Raw genomic sequence first — 22,809 nt, forward strand, 5'->3', positions numbered from 1 at the left:
AAGGCATTTAGCTCAGTTTAACAATGAAAAATGTAATTCTGATCTTGATAATCTTTTGTGCTCTTCAAGCCAGCTTTCCTAGCAATAAAGGTGATTCTTTGGTTTCTGTTTTGTTTTCAATTGGTTCCAAACTTGGAGGGGAGAAGCATTAGGCTTCCTAGAACCCAAACACAGCATGCTTGACTTTCTTTCTTTTTTTCCTTTTCTTTTTTCCAGGGAGTCATGCTTTCCCTTTCCTTTGGGCCTTTGCAGATTCCACTCTTTCTGTCCAGAACACTTCCTTTGCACTGTTTGCCTCCTACTTATTATCCAGCCTTCTCTAGGACTCCCCTCTTAACTTCCTAAGACCAAGTCAGGAGACTTTCTTTTAGGCTCCCAAAATACTTTATACTTCCCCATAATAACTTATGTTATATTGTGATTTAAATGTTTCAGTCAAAAACTCATGGTTTAATGGTCTGACTTCTCTGAAGGACTTCCTATCAGGGCAGTGACCACGTCTGACTTGTTACTTGTTATGTTTCCCATGCTTAGTATACTGTGGGCTTTAAATAAATATTTGCTGTTTGGACTAATAAACTATAGCCAATATAGCTATTTATACTGCCCCATTGCTTAATTTCTATTTGACTTTGCATTTGTTCTTTTGTATACTCACAAGTTCTTATTTGAATAAAAATATTTGTCTAGGACTGTCCAAATTCTAGGAGATGTCTGTTTGAAAGTAATCCCCCTTCCTTCCCACAAATTAGACACTGAATTAGAACTTTTGCTCTCAAAAAGCAGAGTACTACAGACAACTCTTGAAATTGCATTAGAGAAGAAAATGATCAGATTTATCAAGGGGCCTTAGTTGATGCTTTCACTTGAGGGCTTATTGTCATTACCTTGCATTTGTGAAGCATTCAGCTTCTTTGCTTTGCTTTGGCAGGGGAGAGATCCTGGTAAATCTTTATCCCTGACAAAAGACATGAGAAGATTTAATACATATATGAAACCGGCAAGTATTAGTTCCATTCATCAGTTTTTGCTGACTGGAATGACTGTGAGCATCACAATATATCCAGAGTCTCACCTCCTAAGGGACCTGTTACTGTCACTCACCAATAGTTACAGGATGGACAGTGAGAAAATGCTGGCTACTGAGGTCCACATCTGCTCTATACCTGCCCATCGCCCTTATAACCTTAAAAAATCTGATTTTCTCCATTTTACAAAAGAGGAAACTGAAGCTCAGAGGGATTAAATAACTTGCCCCAAATTGCACAGATAATAGGTGAAAGTCATGGGATTCATACTCAGGTTTATCTGACTCCAAAGCTCAAGGATTTGCCCTACACTATTCCTATTCCTAGAAATAGGAATTGTTTCAAATTTTTAAGTGGTATAAATAATCTTATGATGAATATCTTTATACTGAAAGCTTTGTAACCATAGTTATCTTATGACTTTAACTGCCAAACTGTATTTTTACCAGCATATTAGAGAGAGGGAGATACATCTACATCTATACTAAAACATCATCTACATGTGTATCATCTATCTGCCTACCTACCTACCTACCTACCTACCTACCTACCTATCTACCTACCTACCTACCTATCTACCTACCTACCTATCTATCTACCTACCTACCTATCTCCCTATCTACCTACCTACCTACCTACCTACCTACCTACCTATCTACCTACCTACCTACCTACCTACCTATCTATCTATATCTATCATCTGAGACAGTGCTTCTGGAGAGTTTGGAACCCTGGGTGACTTTTAATTTTCTCAGAAAAATAAAATCTGGGAAAAGAGAAAACATATTACTACTTTGGGGATATTTTGTATAGATCTCCAAGGGGTAATTCATTTAGGAACATAAAAATATGTTATACAAAACTGGGTTTGCTTATAATACAGTCATTTAAAAGTAAACTTAAATAATCATGATTTTATAAATTAATTTTATTTAAAATACATTTAGCTTTGATACCAAACTAAAAGTTTTAATATGGAATCTCTTAGTTTTTGTTTTTACTAGAAGCAGTTAAAAAAGTGAAATGGGAAGAAATACTAAACATGGTATATTTAAAAAGCTATGGTTTATGAACTTAGCATTTAGTATATAACCTACAGTATCTAGTAGATTCGACTGATTTTCAAAGACGGACCTAGTAAAAACGGAGGCGATAAGGTCTCAAAATACACCATTCCTAACTTTTCGACATGCAATTTTACCTAATTAGTCTTATTTTCTCTGCTTTTACTAACACTGATTTCTTCTTATGGTGTTTCTGTTCTGTCACCTACTTGAACTTCTGAAAACTCAAGGTGGCCCTTACTCTGATACGTTATTTTATATTTGTTGTATTTCTAAATATAAATGAATTTCTTCTGCATGATATTAAAGATGCAGTAGATGGAGAAATATGGAGTTCTCAAGAAGCATGAGGAAAGTAGAAGGCCAGGCAGGATGAAGTCTTTATTGGCTACATTAAGAAAAGGATACTCTTGGCAGAATTTCAAATCTTATCTTGGCTCACAAATGGGAAACAGTCTTTTTATTTTATAACATTTCAAAGGTTTGAAGTACCTTAAATTTGGAATGAGCTCAGCCTAGACTCTCATCTCATGTAGGAATTCCCTCTATGTGCAGTATTGTCAAGTCTTTGCTTGACTACTTTCAGTGACAAGGATGTCATTAGTTCAAGAAACAGCTTGTAATGCAGGGTAGGGAACAATGAGATCAAGGGATTTGGTGGCAGTACGGTTGTCTTACCCACATCCCTGTAAAAAGGTCAGTAATCTACTCTTGTAGCAGTGGCATAGTTAAGGGCATTAGGGGAAATACTTTCAAAGTGGCACAGAAAATGGATGGTTTGAGAGAGAAGAGAGGCTTTCCTTCTTACGCTCTGATAAAATATAGATCAGGCTCTTATTTTCGGTCATTAGTGGCTACGGTTTATTGGAATTTGTAGTTATCAGACTGAGAAAAAAGCTATTGTTAATGTCAGAGGCAAAGCTCCCTTCCTAATTTTAGCTCAAGGTTAGTCATGACCAATTTACCCAGATTTCATTTTATTGGCCATATTTGAGCTATAGACCCTTCCTCTATACTGACTTGCTTAGGGGATTAGGTCTTCTTTCTGATCCTCAAACTTTATTCTCCTTTAAACCGGCACTCAAAATATCTGAATGTATTACTGACAACTTCTTAAGCCCTCTTGGGTATTCTGACCCCCTACACAAAAATTCCTTCTCATTTGGGGGAACAGGAAAGAGAACTTTTTGTTTCTCCAATCTAAAAGGATATATATATTTTTCTTTTTATAAAAAACCTTTATCTTTAATTCATATATTTAGTTTTATAACTCAATTTATCACAGGGTACTTGAAGAGCCTTCTAACTTGTTTCCTCATAGCCTTTATGGGTATTTAAAATATTTATCACCTTAATAATTCTTCACCATAATCTATTCAGGGTGCCTAGGTGGCTCAGTCAGTTGGGTGTCTGACTCTTGATTTCGGCTCAGGTCATGATCTCAGGATCATGAGATCAAGCTCTGAGTAGGGCTCTATGCTCGGAGCAGAGTTGGCTTGAAATTCTCTCTTTCCTCTCCCTCTGCCCCTCCCCCTGCTCATGCACACATGCTCTCTCTTTAAATAAGTAAAAGATTTTGTGTATTTGTCAGAGAGAGAGAGAGAGCGAGAGCAAGCACAAGCAGGGGGAGTGGCAGGCAGAGGGAGAAGCAGGCTCCCTGCTGAGCAAGGAGCTCAATGTGGGACTCAACCGAGGACCCTGGGATCATGACCTGAGCTGAAGGCAGACGCTTAACTGACTCAGCCACCAGGTGTCCCTAAATAAGTAAAACCTTAAAAAAAAAAGATTCTTTACCTTAATCTATCACCTGAATACATTCATTACTTACCTCTTGCCATGGGAGCTGGGTACTTTTGTTAGAGGATTCAGCTTAAATTTTGATTTAATGTCAGAAACTGCCATAGGGCCAATAACTCTTTCTGGAATTCAGAATACAAATAGGATCAAATCACAGATTAATTCCTCTATTTTCTTTTGCAACTTTCTTAGCTCAAGACCTAGAGTTTGAAGTCCAGGGCCTTGAGGAATGGTAGTATGTGCAAATTCACGTTAGAGATATGTGAAAAGTTGGAAGGCCATGTGGATGGACCTCTTCACTGTCCCGAGATCTCTAAGCAATACATCTTACCATTGTCTCCCTGACTTCAAATAGTGTCATTCTGATCATATATAAAAATAAGTGATACCATGTGACATAGATAAACCATCCTGGAGATATGTGGAAAAAGTTATTTAAATAACTTTAAATAAAGACAGAATTTATTTTTGAAATCAGTAGAACATTTCATGTTATAATTGACAGAGAATAAAATGTTACAGCATTTCTAAAATATTTACCTAATTGTTTATATCTTGGATACCTGTCTGGTAATAAGTAGATTTTCCAGGATTCACTTCTGGGAGGTCCGTCCCTGCCCTGTCAGTTCTTATGAACCCACTGTATGGGAACCCAAATGTAGGAGTGGAGGTGGGATACAATGCTGTTTCGCCACCCTAGACCCTCCTGAATGGACTTTTAACCACTAGAGCCTCCCTAGTCCTGCCTTTCCACTTCAGCAGAGTTTGGGTATCAGGGTCTATGGACCAGAAGCTGGGTTGGTAGGGCTTCCCCCTTTTATTGTCAGTTTACCTCTCCAATTGCAATTTTCAAAGTGTAGACTATATTAGGTGGTTCACTGACAAGAATACTGGGTTGCTGATTTAGGAATGATAGACAAATACTATGAAACCACAAAGAAAAAGTCTTTGAATGTGTAATTACAGTTTGGTTCATTTTCCTAGGTCTTAACGTCAGAGCCTGGAAAGCCAGTTGTTTCTAAATAACTCAATTACATGTGTTCAAAATCTGTAAACCTACCACAGAGCTGGGAACTCCGGAGAGCTCAATAATTTAGGCACTTGAAAGGTGCTGTGAAATCATCCTCATGGTGCAAAATAATCATTACTTTAAAAAAACTACCTTCAATCTCTCATAGAGATGATAGATTGAAAAAAAAAAGGACTCAGCATAGATTCCTACAAAATCCAGATATTTGCCTACTTTTAAGCCGTGCTACCTACCACTTCTGGGCTTCAGTCAGATCAAGAATCCAATAAAGGGTTTGTTCCATCATACAACTGTGACCTCACTCACTTCTCAGGCTCAGGCTCAGGCCCAGGTGAGAATGACCTACAAGCTCCTTCCAGCTCTAGAGCAACCATGTTTTCAAGGTGGTCTATTTAGCACCCTTGGGGGATGTGTGGGTGTCAATTACAGAATGAGAACATTTTGACACTGTGGGGATTTCAGGGAAGGGGGAATTTTTTTTTTAAATTCTGTATTAATATAGTTCCATGTTAAACATTAGTGAGTTGGAGGTTGTTCAAATGAAAAATTTTACCCAAATGCCTTGATTGAATAGTGATTAAGAACCATTTCATTAATTGCTTAAGCCTAGGAAGGACAAAAATACCCCAAACTCTCATAGGTTTGTAGACTATAGTATTATTGGAAAGAGTGATTTAAAAAGAGCAATTTAAAAAGATTATGATTGTTTTAATTAGAAACTTTAATATTCAAGATCTCACATGTCTCATGGCATTATAAATCATCTAGCACACGAGTTAGCCATGTCTTTAGTCTTCATCATGGCCAAACACAGATACCTTTGGCACCCACGGTTTAGCTTGAGCCCCTAAAATTGTCTCAGGCCTCACTTAGTAGCTGCAGTTCTAGAGGCTTTCTATTCCTGCTCTCAGAGTTTGTTTGTTTATTGTGAGCATAATTTGACATTTCCCTAGTCTTTCTGAACTTGGTACATTGCCTCCTATTCTGCTTTGGGATACAAAGGGAAAGAAAGGGATGGTTTAATTTACAAATTAATTAAACAAGTATTTGATAAGGGCCTACTATGTTAGGGCCTACCAAGATTAAAATGGGAATAATGGCAGGTCCTATTGGATGGGATTGTTGAGAAGCATATTAATATTATTACTAATTAAATTAATATTATTTTAATTATTATGATTTCAAACTGTGGCAAAAAACACATAAACATAAAACTTACTACCTTAACCATTTTAAGCATACAGTTTAGTATTGTTAAGTATATTCACACTGTTGTGCAACCAATCTCCAGAACTTTTTTATCTTGCAAAAATGAGCCTCTAAACTCAATAAACACTAGCTCTCCAATTACTCCTCCCCTTAATCCCTGGCATCCCTATTTTCTATGAATTTGACTTTAGAAATCTCATATAAGTGGAATCACACAGTATTTGTTTTTTTGTGACTGGCTTATTTAACTTAGCATAATGTCCTCAAGGGGGAGGGCGGAGGGGCAGAGGGAGAGGGAGAAGCAAGCTCCTCACTGAGCAGGGAGCCGGACATGGAGCAATCCCAGGACCCTGGGGTCATGATCTGAGCCGAACGCAGACTCTTAACCGACTGAGCCACTCAGGCACCCCTAAATACTCTGAGTTTTAAATATCTCCTCTTTTTATAATATTTGCAACCACTTGGATTTGAATTAATTTCTTCACTAACTCAACAAATGTAACACCATGTATCTGGTCACCTATTCATTCACCTCTTCATCTTAGGAAATGGCAGTTCCATCCTTCCAGGCCTGTGCTCCATCCTCTGTTCAGGCCAAAACCCTTAGAATATGCTCCAATCCTCCTCTCTTACATTTGACATCTAATTCAATCCATTCATTCTGTAAATATTTTTTGTGCCTATTTTGTTCTAGGCCCTGGGATACATCAGGGAATATATCTAGCAGGAAATACTGTTGATGCCATCTTCAAAATATGTATGAAATCAAATTACTTTCCACCATCTCCACCTCTACCTACTGTTCTGGTCTAACTGGTCTTCCTGCTTCTGCTCTTGCCTTATCCACTACCTGCCAAGTCTATCCTACACACAGAAACCAGGATAATCCTCTCAAAACTTAAGTCAGATCATGTCATGTCTCTGCTCAAATCCTCCAGTACTTTCCTATATCACTCAGGGTACAAATCCAACCTTTACAATAGCCTTCAAGGCTTATATGATCTGTTACTGGCTGCACCTGCACCACCCCCTTACTGGGACATCTTATTGCACAACCCTGGAACTGTGCATTGCATAGACTATGTGACTGAATGTGATGGTCCTGTCCCCTGGTTCTATGACCTTATCTTTTCTTACATTGCCCTTGTTCACTCTGTTCTAGCCAGAATGGCCCATTAGCTTTTTCTCAAATACTGCAAGCATGCTCTTATATAAAGGCATTTACACTTGCTCTGCCCTCTGCATGGAGTGCTCTTGCCTCAGATTACTTATGGCTCACTCCCTTATCTCTTTATTTTTTTGCTTAAATGACCTTTATCAGCAAGGCCTTTCTTGATTACCTTCCCTCATTTCCAGAATTCCCTATACCCATTTCTCTTGCTTTATTTATTCATTTTTTTAAATTTACATTTTAGATAGTTAACATACTGTGCAATATTGGTTTCTGGAGTAGCATTCAGTGATTCATCACTTACATATAACACCCAGTGCTCATCACAACAAGTGCTCTCCTTAATACCCATCACCCATCTAGCCCTTCCGCCACCCCCCTCCCTCCATCAACCCTTAGGTTGTTCTCTACCATCAAGAGTCTCAGGGTGCCTGGGTGGCTCAGTTTACTGAGCATCCAATTCTTGGTTTCAGCTCAGGTCATGGTCTTGGGGTGGTGAGATTGAGCCCCACATTGGGCTCTGTACTCAGCACAGAGGCTGCCTGAGATTCTTTCCCCTCCCTCTCCCATCCTACTTGTTCCTCCCCCTGCTTGCACTCTCTCTCTCTAAAAATAAATAAATAAAATCTTTTTAAAAAGTCTTTTATGGCTTGTTTCCCTCTCTCCTTTTCTTCTTTTCCCCCTTCCCATATGTTCATCTGTTTTCCTTCTTAAATTTCACATATGAGGGTCGCCTGGGTGGCTCAGTCGGTTAAGCATCTGCCTTTGGCTCAGGTCATCCTCCCAGGGACCTGGGATCAAGCCCCATGTCAGGCTCCCTGCTCAGTGGGGAGTCTGCTACTCCCTCTGTCCCTTTCCCTTGCTTGTGTTCTCTCTGTCTCTCTCAAATAAATAAAATCTTTAAAAAAATTCTCATATGAGTGAGATTATATAGTATTTGTCTTTCTCTGACTGACTTATTTCACTTAGCATAATACACTCTAGCTCCATTCACATCATTGCAAATGGCAAGAGTTCATTTTTTGATGGCTGAGTAATATTCCATATATATATATTATATATATATATATATATATATATATATATATATATATATCACATCTTCTTAATCCATTCTTCAGTTGATAGACATTTGGGCTCTCTCCAAGAGTTTGGCTATTGTTGATAATGCTGCTATAAACATCTGGGTGCATGTACCCCTTCAAATCACTATGTTTGCATCCTTCGGATAAATACCTAGTAGTGCAATTGCTGGATCGTAGGGTAGTTCTAATTTTAACTTTTTGAGGAACCTCCATACTGTTCTCTAGATGGCTGCACCAGTTTGCATTCCCCACAGCAGTGCAAGAGGGTTCCCCTTTCTCCGCACCCTCGCCAACACCTGTTGTTTCTTGTATTGTTAATTTTAGCCATTCTGACAGGCGTGAGGTGGTATCTCATCGTGGTTTTGATTTGTATTTCCCTGATGATGAGTGATGTTGAGCATCTTTTCATGTGTCTGTTAGCTATCTGGATGTCTTCTTTGGAAAAGTATCTTTGGTTGTTTTTTTTTTTTTTAATCTCTGTAATCTCTGTCATACTATTATCTTATTTTTTGTTGTTGCATATCTCTCTTTACTAGAGTGTAAGTTTGACGAGGGTAGGGATTTTTGTCCTAAGCATGTAGAATAATGCTTGGCACATGGTAGACACTGATTGTTTAAATGAATACATATATGCATCCACTCATCCCTTCAGCAGATACCTACTATCTGCTAGGAATAGAGAATAAAGACTTAAAAGATGGCTTGCCTACCCAAAAGTAGCTGGCAGGGAAGTGGGACAAGTTCATTCAAATTCAGGTTCCCATGATCTGTGAGTGAATAGTGGTGACAGAAGTCATCAAAATTAATAGGGTGGTATACATAAGAAACTAAAATATCCCAGGGAGTAGGCATGTACTACTATTTAGCTACACCAATAGTCATCTAACCAGAACCAAATGGGATGAAGAACTGATTTCACTTAATTTACTTATGGGCATATCCTAGATAGTTTAGAACTGGTGGACTGGTGTGATATTTATCTGCAGGGCTGATAGTACTAGGACATAAGCTGGGTTCCACAGATAGGTACACTGGATATATGGAAGGTGCTTTGGGGCTAGGACTTATATTGGGTCCAGCCTATTGCTTATTTTTTCCACCTACAGAGCTTGACAAGTAAACAGGTGCAGGTTTGGCATTCTTGGGTTTTTTCAGCAGATGCTTTTTTGGGTCAGTTCGATACTTTAAAAAAAATTAAAATATAATTCACATACCATAAAACTTACTGTTTTAAAAGTGTGAGTTCAGTGGTTTTTAGTATATTTACAAAGTTGTACAACCATCACCACCATCTACATCCAGAATAGTTCCATCACGTAGAAAGAAGCCTTGTACCGCTAGCAGCTACTCTCCATACTCCCCTCTCACAGCAGTTGCCTATGGGCAACCACTAATCTATCTTCTCTCTATTGATTTGCCTATTCTTGACATTCAATATAAACAGAATAATATTATATGTGGCCTTTTTGTCTGGCTTCTTTCACTTAGCATAATGTTTTCAAGGTTCATCAGTGTTTTGGCATGTATCCATGCTTCATTCCTTTTTATGGCTAAACAATATTCCATTGTATGGATAGGCCACATTTTGTGTATCCATTTATCAGTTGATGGACATTTGGATTGTCTTCACTTTTTGACTATTATGGGTCGTGTTTCTATGGTCATTCTTGAACAAGTTCTTATGTGGACATATGTTTTCATTTCTCTTGGGTATATCCCATGGAATAGAATTGCTGGGTCATAATTATGTTTCGCATTTTGGGGACTGCCAAATTATTTTCGACAGCATCTGCCCCATTTTACATTCCCACCAGCAATATATGAGGACTCCCAATTTTTCCATGCCCTCATCAACATTTGTTATTGTCTTTTTTTATTATAGTCATCCAAGTGGGTGTGAAGTGGTAGCTTGCAGTTTTGATTTGCATTTCTTTAATGACTAATGATGTTGAACACCTTTTCATGTGCTTATTAGTCATTTTTTATATCTTCTTCTTCTTCTTTTTTTTTTCTAAAGATTTTATTTATTTGTTTGTCAGAGAGAGAGAGAGCATGAGCACAAGCAGGGGGAGTGATAGGCAGAGGGAGAAGCAGATTCCCCGCTGAGCAAAGAGCCTGATGTGGGTCTCCATCCCAGGACCCTGGGATCATGACTTGAGCTGAAGGCAGATGCTTCACCAACTGAACCACCCAGGCAGGTTATTTGTCTTTTTATTGTGGAGTTAAAACTAGACCCTTATCAGATACATAATTTACAAATATTTCTCCTGTTCTGTGGGTTGGCTTTTCATTTTCTTGATAGTGTCTTTTCAACCACAAATTTTGCAGCTGAAAAAGAACAACAGATCATTAATCTAATTCACCTTTTTCATTTTATTGATAGGGACACTAAAGCACAATGAATTGAATTAATCTCTTTAGTAGCAGAGCTAGGAACACCTGCTTTGTGTAATTGCACTGTAAATTTCACCAAATAAGTTACAAAGTAACCAGAGATAAAAACAAATCCATCACAAATAAATCCATTAGAAAACAATATAAAATATCTGATAATCACATGTGATGCAGTGTGGTATGGACTATAAAAGCAAAAGGAACTCAGAAAAACAATTGGAGAGAGAATGGTGTAGTCGCCTATCAACAAGTAAATGGAGGGTAGTGATTGACAAAACTATGAGGGAAAGTAACTATGGGATTGAAATACCTAAGTCAAAGTATTAAATCCCATCATTATGATGCCTTCACATCAGGTCTCACACTCACCTTTAGTATCATGTCCAGTTTTCATCAACTTATATAGTGGCACCATCCCTTTTGCTTAAAGACAAGATTAAGGTCAAAATTATATACATTCTGAAGTTTTTGAAAAGTAGAATAGGAGGAAATTACAATTTTCTTTTAATTTTTCCTCTGAGTGAGAAAGTGAAGAGAAAATGTCAGTTATATGTGACATACCTCTTGTTTTTTTTGTTTTTTTTTTGAGTTTTTACTTAAATTTCAGTTAGTTAACAACATTCAGTGTAATATTAGTTTCAGGTGTACAATATGGTGATTCAACACTTGGCATACAACAATGGCGCTCATCATGACAAGTGCACTCTCTCATCCCCAGTTAATTCATACAGCCTCTTTTAGTGCCTGAATGTCTCAAACTTCAAAAATTGTTTTTGAAACAACAAATAGAGTCAACTACAAATCGAAGGCAAGACTATTCACTTGTCATCTTTTAGGATGAAAAGAAATGAAGTGACTTTGAAAACTTGTTGACTCAGGGAGGACAACCTGCTACCCATTTCGTTTTCATTAGTGCTTTGGTTGTGAACTGTTGACTAATTATATGACTTTTAGTGGTATAGTTATTTCTTTCTAGTGAATTCTCCTGTGAAGTGTGTACATACAATATTTGTTATAATATTGACTATAAAATTTCTCTGCCTTGCGCTACTCAACCTTATGGCCAGAACAACAATGGAACAAGTACTTTAATAATACTGATTCAATTCTTTTCTTCGTCTCAGAATATTGGATAGTTTGGTTTTCTATGCACAATGAGATTAACTCAGGAGAAAAGTGCTGGGTATAATAGTTCAATTCCCCTAAGTTTGGTTTAGTTTGGCCAGATAAAGTCAATCATGCTATTTTGATATCAAGAAAGGTCAGTTGTAGGTTATGGAAACATGGAAGCGTTTTGGTAGTACCTTTAGGCTGTGAAGGTGACACAGGGTAGTATATCATGCAGAAAGCAGTACATAGAAAGTAGATACTTTTTTTTTATGCAAAGGGAGAGATTAGTACTAACACAAAACACATAATTCATAGGATTAAGAAGAGCCTATCAAACACCTTTCTTCCCTCCCTTCCCTCTCATTCTTCCCTTCTCTGTTGCTTGGTTCTTCTCCCTGCCTAGAAGTCAGTTTGCTAGAGGCATCCTCTGCCATCCTAGGATGCTGCTTGTGGCACCACTCTGGCTGGGAATGGGACTTGGAAGGTTTCTGTTTCTGACAAGTGGCAGACTTCATTTTTACACAGTAGGCTTTTTAAAAAATGTATTTAGAGTTTCTCCATAACCCTAATAAGTATGGTTTTAGAGATTCTCATACAGAACCGTACAACCTAACACATGGCAGGCCAGAGTGGAATTTTGAATGTTCACCATCAAATGACATGAAACATTAGCAGGTCTTGAAGTTGTGCATATAGGAGTGTCATTTTCACGTTACTATGCTTAGGTAACTGAAGTTTATTTTTATTCCTTAGAAAAATAGAAATGGTGAAATGGGGATTGGAGAAAAAAGATAAGTATAAAAAAATGCCATTGTCTAAAAAATGAGTATGTCTAGTCATCAGAAATTTGAGAGCGAAAACTTAAATCATAGGTAGTGCATGTGTGAATGTACAAAAAATGTCAATACAGTATACAGTATTCAGAAATAAAATCTGTTCCCTTAGTACCTATATCTATAAAGAAAACTTAATAAGTGGACATTGAGTAGTATTTGGTGAATTTGTGGAATAGACACTGCTGTTGGAAGTTTCTAAAATTATGAAACATACTTTTCAATGTCTCCATTTTCTTTAATGCACTGTGGACTTCACAGAATAACATATATTTTGGTGGCAGCAAGTGGCATGGGCTTACGTAGTGAAGAAAGCAAGTGGGAGAGCAGTGTAGGCGTGTGAACTGTGTCTGTTTGACAGAGACTGGAAAGAGAAGAGAAAAACGCAACACTACTAGGAAAACAAGTGGAAGCAGGAGTGAGAGAAAAATAATCTATTAATAGAGACAGGAAGAAGAGAAGAAAAACAGAGAAAAAGAAGAAATGGAAGAGGACCAAGAAGAAGGATGGAAAAGTAAGCAGACAGGACTGGGAAGCTGTGCTCTCTCGGCTTTGGAGAAGGGTTTTAATAATTGATTCTGATTTGGGTGACTCACTTACATGCCCTGGGGTTTTACATAGTGTTACATAATTCTTTCTTCCGAGTGGCCCGGATTGGGAGGGCTATTATGAGGATGACCTCGATAAAGCTGCCTGGGTTAGTGAATCTTCTTCCATTATCTGAAGGCAGGAGACTAGAAATTCTATTAGTCAATCCACAAGCATTTACTGAGCACCTACTTTGTACCCAAAAACAGCCTTGCTGAAAGCAGGAACTTTGTCCCTTTTTCATTGCTGAACTTCCTTTTTCACAGTGCTTGGGGTACTCAATAAATGCTTATTGATGAACACTGACCTTATACATGATCACAGGGGATTGCTTCAGTATCCCTAAATTCAGCATCATGATTTTAAATGCTGGGGTTAAAAGCTACCAAGCAGACATTTTTGAAAGTTTTCTGGAACCAGCGACACAAGCAGTAATATATGGGATAGAATGGGACTTATTCAAAGAGATCTTTTTTCTTTTGCAAATAATAAAATACAACAGGACTCATTTGGAAATGTTAAGTGTGGGTGCCCAGAATTTAAATTTATCTTCTCTTATTAAGATTCATTTTGTAGATACTTACATAAAGCACCTTAAATTATTCTTAAATTCTTCTTTTTGAAACACAATCAGGCTTTCAGAGACACATCAATTTAAAAAAAATCATTCTTGTTGAAAAATGCTGGTGCGGAGAGCAAATCAAAATTACTGGAGAATGAAGTACAGATTGAGGCTGAGTGTGGGGGCAAGAGGGCAGAAGACAAGTTTTAACTTGCCTCTCCTGATGAGTTTCACAGCATCATTTTCAAACCTCCCATTCATTCTTTTCTAAGTAAGTACAGACGGTGGCATTTGGCATTGGGAAACTTATTTTAGAAATAAATATGCTAAGAGGCCTGCAAACAGAAAGTACTAAGGTTATGTGTTAAATTTCACAGGCATTCAAAAAAGAATTTTAGGTCATCAGACATACCTATCAATAGGTATTAATAAGAAAATAGAAAAGTAGTTTGAAAGTGGGACTTTAAAGCTAAATGCACAAAAATTGTGTATGTATAAGGAAAAAAATTAGGGGTGAGAAAAATTATAGATTATCATTGGGTGGATAGAATTACAAATTATTAAAATTTTCCTTTTGCATTCTTTCAGTTTTTGAATATAGAAATTTTCTATAATGAATATGTATTACTTTTATAACCAAGAAAACATGTGAAAATAAATTCATAGCACCAGATTATCCATTTTTATAAAGTGAATCATGAATTTCCACTCACGTTTAAACTTCTTTAGGCCCTCCATTATTGAATCCACTCTAACCTTCCCATTTCCTGTAAAACATTTGAATCAGACACAGAGGAAGTCACATAAAAACTCATAAACCTGAGTAATATTCCCTTGTATGTAGATATACCATATCTTCTTTATCCATTCATGTGTCAGTGGACATCTGGGCTCTTTCCATATTTTGGGTATTGTGGGCATTGCTGCTATAAACATTGGGGCGCAGGTGCTCCTTTGGATCACTGTGTTTGTATCCTTTGGGTAAATACCTAGTAGTGCAATTGCTGGGTCGTAGGGTAGTTCTATTTTTAACTTTTTCAGGAACCTCCATACTGTTTTCCAGAGTGGCTGTATCAGTTTGCATTCCCCCCAGCAGTGTGAGAGGGTTCCCCTTTCCCCACATCTGACATGGATGGAACTAGATAGAGGTTATTATGCTAATAGAAATAAGTCAGTCAGAGATAGACAATTATCATATGATTTCACTCATATGTGGAATTTAAGAAACAAGACAGAGGCTCATAGGGGAAGGGAAGGAAAAATGAAATAAAATGAAATCAGAGAGGAAGACAAACCATAAGAGACTCTTAACTCTAAGAAACAAACTGAGGGCTGCTGGAGGGGAAGTGGGTGGGGAATGGGGTAACTGGGCAATGGGCATTAAGGAGGACATGTGATGTAATGAGCACTGGGTGTTATATGAGCTGATGAATCACTAAACTCTACCTCTGAAACTAATAATATATTATATGTTAATCAATTGAATTTAAATAAGTAACTCATAAAAACTGATAAAAGTTGTGAAATTATTAAAGTGGCATGGCAGGTTGGAACTTTTCACATGAATTAGAAGAACTAGAGAAACTGGTTTGATTGGGAACTGGATTCATTTTTCCCTCAGGTGAGTATGATAAGAAAGGATAAATCTTTAGTGAGACAAATCTCTCTACTTCTTCAATACGGTTCCTCTTTTCTGTGTTTCAAGGTATGACACTCCAAAGGTTACATGTGGAGAAGGGATATTACAAGAAGAACCAGCGCTCAAATCTGGCAGCATCTTTTTTTTTCAAACTCAGATGACATTAAAACAAAATATATGAAGAGACTATGTTGGCCAATTGCTCAGAGTTGGAATAGGTATGGAAGGACCTGTTCTGTGTTTTCTTCTAACAAGGATTTCTTGAGAACCAACACATTTGAGGTGGTGTACTTGTCACTCTTGAGGATACAGTGTACACTTCTCTGGCTGGAATGATCTTCCCATACTTGTTCAGCTTAGGGTCTTCTCCAGAAAACCACGGTCTTGGCTAAATGCTCCCTTAGCACCTTCTGCATACACATAGCACCTTTTTTAGGTGATGAAAATGTTCTAGAATGACTGTGGTGATAGTTGCCCATATCTGTGAGTACTAAGAACTATTCAATTATATACTTTAATAAATTGCTTAGTATGTGAGCTGTATTTCAATAAGGCTGTTAAAAGTGTTGATTGGAAAAAAAGAAATAGAATGAGTTTTATAGCACAATACCATTTAAGGAAATTAGAAACCACACACATTGAATTTTTAAAGGGATACACATATATCTACAATAAACATGAGGAAGGTATATTGGAAGAACATACATTAGGTATAATAGAGAATGTACATATGATGGGGGGAAGGAAATAGGAATGGAAGTAGGAGGTAAAGGGGGAAAATAATAAAATGAAACACAAGGGGTCCATCATGGATCAATGATGATAGTGTGCCATGACTATTGAGTTTGATTAACTCAACTGTATGCATCTGGTGTTTAAGGAAATGTCCACTCTTTCCCCACAAGAAAAGTTTAAGGTGCCGGTGGGACAGAAAGGAGAAAATATTTAGCAGCCTCCTGGAAACACAGTAGTGACAAAGCATAATCCAGAAAACAAATGTTTTCAAACATTTTGGTCTCAGCACTTCTTTACATTCTTAAAAATTTTCGAGGCCCTCTAAGAGGTTTATGTGAGTTACAGCTATTATGTGTGTTTAATTATCATATTAGATATTAAAACTGAGAAATTTAAAAAATGTTTTAAAATAGCAATAATAAATCCAGTACATGTTAACATACTTTTTAGTGAAAAATATGTATCAATTGAAAAATGAAAAAATTAAGGTATTAAAATTTGGTGGGTAAAGTAGTGTTATTGACTGAACATTTGTGTCCCCTCAGATTCGTATATTAAAATTCTGTCTCCAATGTGATGGTATTAGGAGGCAGGGTTTCGGGGAGGTGATTAGGACAGGATGAGATCCTGAAGGCAGACCCTCATGAGAATGGGACTGGTGCCCCTACGGGTCAGGAGAGAGCCTGCTGCCCTGTGCTCTCCGCCATGTGAGGATACCATGAGAAGGTGACAATCTGTAGCCCAGAAGAGTGTTCTCACCAGAACTCAACCTTGCTGGCACACTGATCTCAGAACTTCTGGCCCCAGAACTGTGAGAAATAAATTTCTGTTGTTCATAAGCCACCCAGCGTATGGTATTTTTGTTATAGCAGCCTAAGCTAAAATAGCATTGTTTTACATTTTTGCAAATCTCTTTAATGTCTGGCTTAATACAAGACAGCTGGGATTCTCAGTCTGTTTCTGCATTTAGTTTGCTGTGATATGTTTTTTTTTTTTTTTTGGTTGAAGAAAATCTGGCCTTATAGAGTTATGTAGTCAGAAAAGAAATATTTTATTATTTATTTATTTTTTTTTGAGAGAGAGAGAGTGTGTCAGGAGGGCAGAGGGGCAGATGGAGAGAGAGAATCTCAAGCAGACTCCATGCCCAATGCGAGCCTGACATGGGGCTCGATCTCATGACCTTGAGATCATCACCTGAGCCAAAATCAAGAGTCTGATGCTCAACTGACTAAGTCACCCAATCACCCAGAAAAGAAATATTTTAATAGGTTTCTCAGATATATCATGTGTGGATATATCATGTAGCTTATTACAAAAGCTACTGTACACTTGTGAGTGAATGAGAATGATAAAGGCTAATACTGTCTTAGTGTTATTTTAAAAATAGTTTCAATCTCATGGACCTCCCAAAAGAGTGGGGTGCCCCTGGACAGTGATTTGAGAACTGCTGCCATAGAGAGCTGATAATGAGGCAACGATGAAGGAGTGATATAATCAAGGTAGGGAAGGAATTAAAACTGAGAAGATAGAAATAAACCCTCGATTGTTCCCATGTTCGGAAGCTAGAATAAGTGAGGATGGCAAAGGAAATCATTAGTGAGTTCAGATTCTGAGGGCTATTTCAGTAGAGTTGCAGTGGGGAAGCCAATTGCAAGAATTCAAAGAGAATGTGAAGTGAGGAAGCAGAAGTGGCTCCTATAGACAATTAAAAAGCAGACTGAGAAAGGAATGAGGGATGAATGATCATAATTATGAGGCAGAAGAACCAGCTGAAGGTTAGTCTTTAAGAGGAGTGGGGGACTATGTGCCTCTTCAAAGGCAGAGTAGAGAGAAAGAGATGAAATTGAGTGTATTGGAAAGGAATTATGGAAGAAATGATTTTTTATAAAAATATTGAACCATTATGTTGTACACCTGAAATATAATATAATGTTATATGTCAGTTATATCTCAATTTAGAAAATAATTTTCAATGAAGTGGGAGATGATCAGGTCCAGAGTAATGGATTTGGAGGTGTGAGACTTTTCTCTATTGGAAAGAGGAGAGGAAGAAAGTCTAGGTGAGTAAGAAGAAAGAGCAAACTGGAGAGAACAGAAAGTGATGTTTGCAAAGAATAGGTTCAAATTTATTGCTTTAAAACTGGGATTTGTGAAACATATTGGTTCAGTGTTTTAATTCCTACTTTCAGTTAGGCTTAGCAGAGAAAACCAAGTCTGTACTCGCTGTTTCATTCTTATATTCCTTGTACCTAGTATAGTGCCTGCACATATTCAATGATCAATAAATATTTGTTGGTCAAATAAATCAATATACAAACTTATACATTCAAGGTCAGAGGTGCAGAGCAACATCACTGAAGCATTATGGTAAGAAATGCTACTCCCCAGTGCTCCCAGATTACTTTTTTTTTTTTTTTTTTGGTATCAGAACATCAAAGAAAGCAGTAGAAATAAAAAAAGACTAAAGTAGCTATAAAACAGAACAGTCAGCAGATAAGTCCTGTAGCCAGATTCAACAAACAATAATAAAAATCTCAATAAACAAACAAAAGAGCAAACATAAATGAAATCAATGAACGCTTAACTTCCTTGCTTCCTCTTGTGTATCTCTCCCTAATACTCATTTTTATTTTTAATTTCAATTACTGTAATATTTTTCGTTCTTATTTTTGGGCTGGAATCCTGCCCGCAAGTACAAATTAACATATTGCTTGTACTTGTGACTTAAGAAATGAAAGGCCGGGCACAATCTTAATGTTTTATTTCATCATCTTTTAGGACCTTCATAGGCAAAGTGTGGCCCATTGACCAGCAGCATTGGCATCATTGGGAACTTGTTAGAAATGCAGAATTTTTCAGGATCCAACCCAGACCCAAATCACAATCTGCATTTTAATAAATGCCCAGGTAATTCATATGCATGTTCAAGTTTGAGAAGCATTGTTGTAGGTGATAAAAAGACAAGGATTGGGCACCTGGGTGGCTCAGTCGGTTACCCATCTGCCTTTGGCTCAGGTCATGATTCTGGAGTCTGGAATCGAGCCCTGCACTGGGCTCCCTGCTCAGTGGGGATTCTGCTTCTCCCTTTGACCGCCCCCTTGCGCTTTCTTTCTCTCAAATATATAAATAAAATCTTAAAAGAAAAAGACAAGGATCATTTCTGAGGATCTTATATACAGGATAACAAAGACACACTTCTGGGAAGACAAGAGAATTTTTAAAAACCTCACCATTAACAGTCAAATGAGACATTAGCTCCTTCATGTCTTCTTCTGTGAGCTTGATCCCCTCACATGCTAGAAAGTTGTCTAAGTCCTGGATATCAATCACCTCTCCTTAGAAAAATTAAGAAATAAATTGTAGAAATATTACACTATCTATAAAGGATGAAAAATGCTATCTATACTTATATATATGATTGCCCACATATGCCCAGAATTAACAGAAAGGTTAGAAAATAGTCCTGTGTTGGGGTGCCTGGTGGCACAGTTGGTTAAGCATCCAACTCTTGGTTTTGGCTCGGGTCCTGATCTCAGGGTCCTGAGATAAAGCCCTGTGTCAGGCTCTGTGTTCAGTGCAGAGTCTGCACCCAGAGCCTACTTGAGATTCTTTCTTCCTCTCCCTGCCCCTCCTGCTTGTGCTTTCTCTCTCTCTCAAATGAATAAATACATCTTAAAAAAGAAAAAGAAAGAAAGAAAAAAGTCCTGTGTCTTTAATTCTGGTGGCTACAAAAAAGAAAGTACACCATGGGTTAGGAACTGCCTGGTGACTTACTGCAAAATCCATAGCAAATTAAGCTGCATACAGAGATTTGGTTTTATTTTTACTCTTCCTCCTACCCTACTTGAAAATTCAATGTTTTTCTATAGACCAGGTTTTATTTTTTTATTTATTTTATTTTTTTTTTATTTTTTAAGATTTTATTTATTTATTTGACAGAGACAGCCAGCGAGAGAGGGAACACAAGCAGGGGGAGTGGGAGAGGAAGAAGCAGGCTCCCAGCAGAGGAGCCCGATGTGGGACTCGATCCCGGAACGCCGGGATCACGCCCTGAGCCGAAGGCAGACGCTTTAACAACTGCGCTACCCAGGCGCCCCTATAGACCAGGTTTTAAATGTTTATTTTTATTCAAAAATATTTGGTTGGAGTTTGCTTCTCTGATCATTATGCATTCCAAGATTTTTATTCATTTCAACACAGAAGTAATTTTTTCTCATTCATCATAAAAACAATGCAACAACATTAAAGATTAACAAAGGGGAGAAATATAATTCTACTACTCTACCACAAAAATCATCGTAGTTTTTCATATTCCATTTCCGGCCTTTGACAATAAGGCTGTACTTTCATTGTGTGAAAATCTAATATACATACAATTCTGTATTTTGCTTTTCCAACCTAATATTACATCATTAACATATTTCCAAATTGCCACATAATCTTTACACTTAACATTTCAACACAAGATATCCCACTAGCCCAACAGGCCATGGTGTATGTAGTAATTCCTATACTGTTAGATATTTAGGCTCTTTCAAATTTCTCTGAAGGGCTTTAGGCAGAGAATTTTTTTCTTTTATTCAGCTTAATTATTTCCAGAGGATAAATTCCTGGGAGTGGGGTTCGTGGGGGAAAAGGAATAGTTCTTTGGCCCTTGATACCTAGTACTCTGTTGAAAAACTCTTTAGGGGAAAATTTCAGAGAATATCATGGGTATTGATATATAAACACATATTAATTACTATTTACCCAAGTTCAGAAGCATCCATAAAAACGGAACACATATGAAAGAATTTAAACATATATGAAGGGGAAATACTTCCCTCCACCAACTGTGAAATATTAAGGTGTTATTTATAATATCCTTTCATCTCAGCTTGCAACTTACCCTTGATGCAACCGACAGCATCCATCAAATCATTCAGACCAACTGTTCTATCACCTGTAAGGCAAGGGAATAAACTTCAGAATCAGATAAGCTGTTGTTACTGAGACCCCTGAAACTATGAAGACCAGAAGAATATGGCAGTTTTTCCTTAAAATTTCTTTAGCATTTTACAGACTTATCCTCAGAGATAATAGTGCTATCTTAGAAATGAAGAAAGTTTTCAATCTATAATGAATCATTCTTGTATCTCCCTTTTTTCTTTGCTTTAGAGACCACCGGAGTAAGATTAAATTAAGAAGTGATTTGTTATAGGTAAGTACAGGGAGACAGGAAAAATGAAACTGACCCTGAGTATTTTTTTATGTGGTCAGTTAATGAACAAATATTTAGGGGGTAGCTTCTATGTGCCAGGCACTTTGCTAGGCTTTGGGGATACAAAAGTAAACCAGCTGGCAGAGTTCTTGCTGTCAAGGAGTGTACATCTAGCAGAGGGAAACAGACAATTAACATGTAAACAAAACAAAAAGGATCATTTGAGGTAAAGATGTTACCAAATTAAAATAGGGTTATACAATAAAGAGTAATGTAGGGTGCTCTAGAAAGGGAAATCAGGGAAGGCCTCTCTGAGGAGGGTCTATTTGGGTTGAGGCCTGAATGATGAGAAGAGGATAGTCATGTAAAGAACTAGGGGAGGAACATTCCAATTAGAAAAACAGTACGCATGGCAGCCCTAAGATGGGGATGAATTTGAGCTATTTACCTGGGCTGTCTAAGCTTCTTCACACAATATCAATTGTTGCTTTTTGTTATGATTGAGAAGCAGAGAAAAGGCTGGTGTGACATGGGCCAAATCATGAAGGGCACTGTTGGCCCTGATGATAAAGTTGGGATTTTGTTCTGGTTGCAATGGAATGTCATTGGAGGCCATGAAGAAGGGGAGTAATTTAACCTGATTTCACTTTCAAAAGATTATTCTGGCTGATGTGTGCAAGATGGGGAAACTGGAGGAATGGGGACTAGAGACGGTTTCAGTGGCCCAGGAAGGAGATACTGGTGTCTTGGGCTATGGTTGCAACCATAGTTCTTTACGTGACTATTAGCAATCTCCTAGGAAGAAGATGTAGCCAAGAGTCTAGTCCTGGACACTTCATTATTTAGAAATCTTGCAGAGGAAAAAGTCAGAAACTGAAAAGGAAACTGAGAAGCTCTCAGTGAGGAAAGAAGAAAACCAGGTAAGTATGGGGCTTCAAAAGTCTGGAGAAAAAAATGTGTTAATAAAGAGGGGTCAGTCACTATGTCAAACGCTGCTGAGATGTTAAGTAAAATAAGAACAGAGACTTAACCATGAACATTGGCAAGAGATAGAGGTCACTGAAGATTGAGAGCTGGTTCAGTTCCGTGGCAGGGAATGAGTGCTAGAGAGTGAATGGGAGCGAGGAAGTGGAGAGAAAAAGAAAGCACAAGTTTGGGGTTTCTTTTTTTGAAGTATAGTTGACACACAATGTGACATTAGTTTCAGGAGCACAACATAGTGATTTGACAAGTTTATACATTATGCTGCGCTCATTCACAAGTGTGGCAATGATCAGTCACCATACAATGCTAAGTAATGACAATGTTTTGAGAGGTTCTGCTGTGAAGAGGAACTAAGAGGTGGAGGGGTAGCGGCGGGGGAC

At 37.7% G+C, this 22,809-nt stretch overlaps 1 protein-coding gene across 1 annotated transcript in view; it reads right to left on the bottom strand.

Annotated features, from left to right (window-relative positions):
- The window catches only part of EFCAB3 (EF-hand calcium binding domain 3), a 209,054-nt gene that overhangs the window by 21,073 nt on the left and 165,172 nt on the right, over positions 1 to 22,809 (bottom strand). The window contains exons 92-97 of the mRNA XM_048212646.2: positions 21,134 to 21,187; positions 19,476 to 19,580; positions 14,585 to 14,638; positions 11,148 to 11,201; positions 3,921 to 4,011; positions 888 to 958 (exon numbers count right to left, since the gene is read on the bottom strand). Coding sequence (XP_048068603.2) covers positions 888 to 958; positions 3,921 to 4,011; positions 11,148 to 11,201; positions 14,585 to 14,638; positions 19,476 to 19,580; positions 21,134 to 21,187 — 429 coding nt within the window. The remainder of the gene's footprint in view (positions 1 to 887; positions 959 to 3,920; positions 4,012 to 11,147; positions 11,202 to 14,584; positions 14,639 to 19,475; positions 19,581 to 21,133; positions 21,188 to 22,809) is intronic.

The sequence above is a fragment of the Ursus arctos genome, unplaced genomic scaffold, assembly GCF_023065955.2.
Source record: "Ursus arctos isolate Adak ecotype North America unplaced genomic scaffold, UrsArc2.0 scaffold_24, whole genome shotgun sequence".
Lineage (NCBI taxonomy): Eukaryota > Metazoa > Chordata > Mammalia > Carnivora > Ursidae > Ursus > Ursus arctos.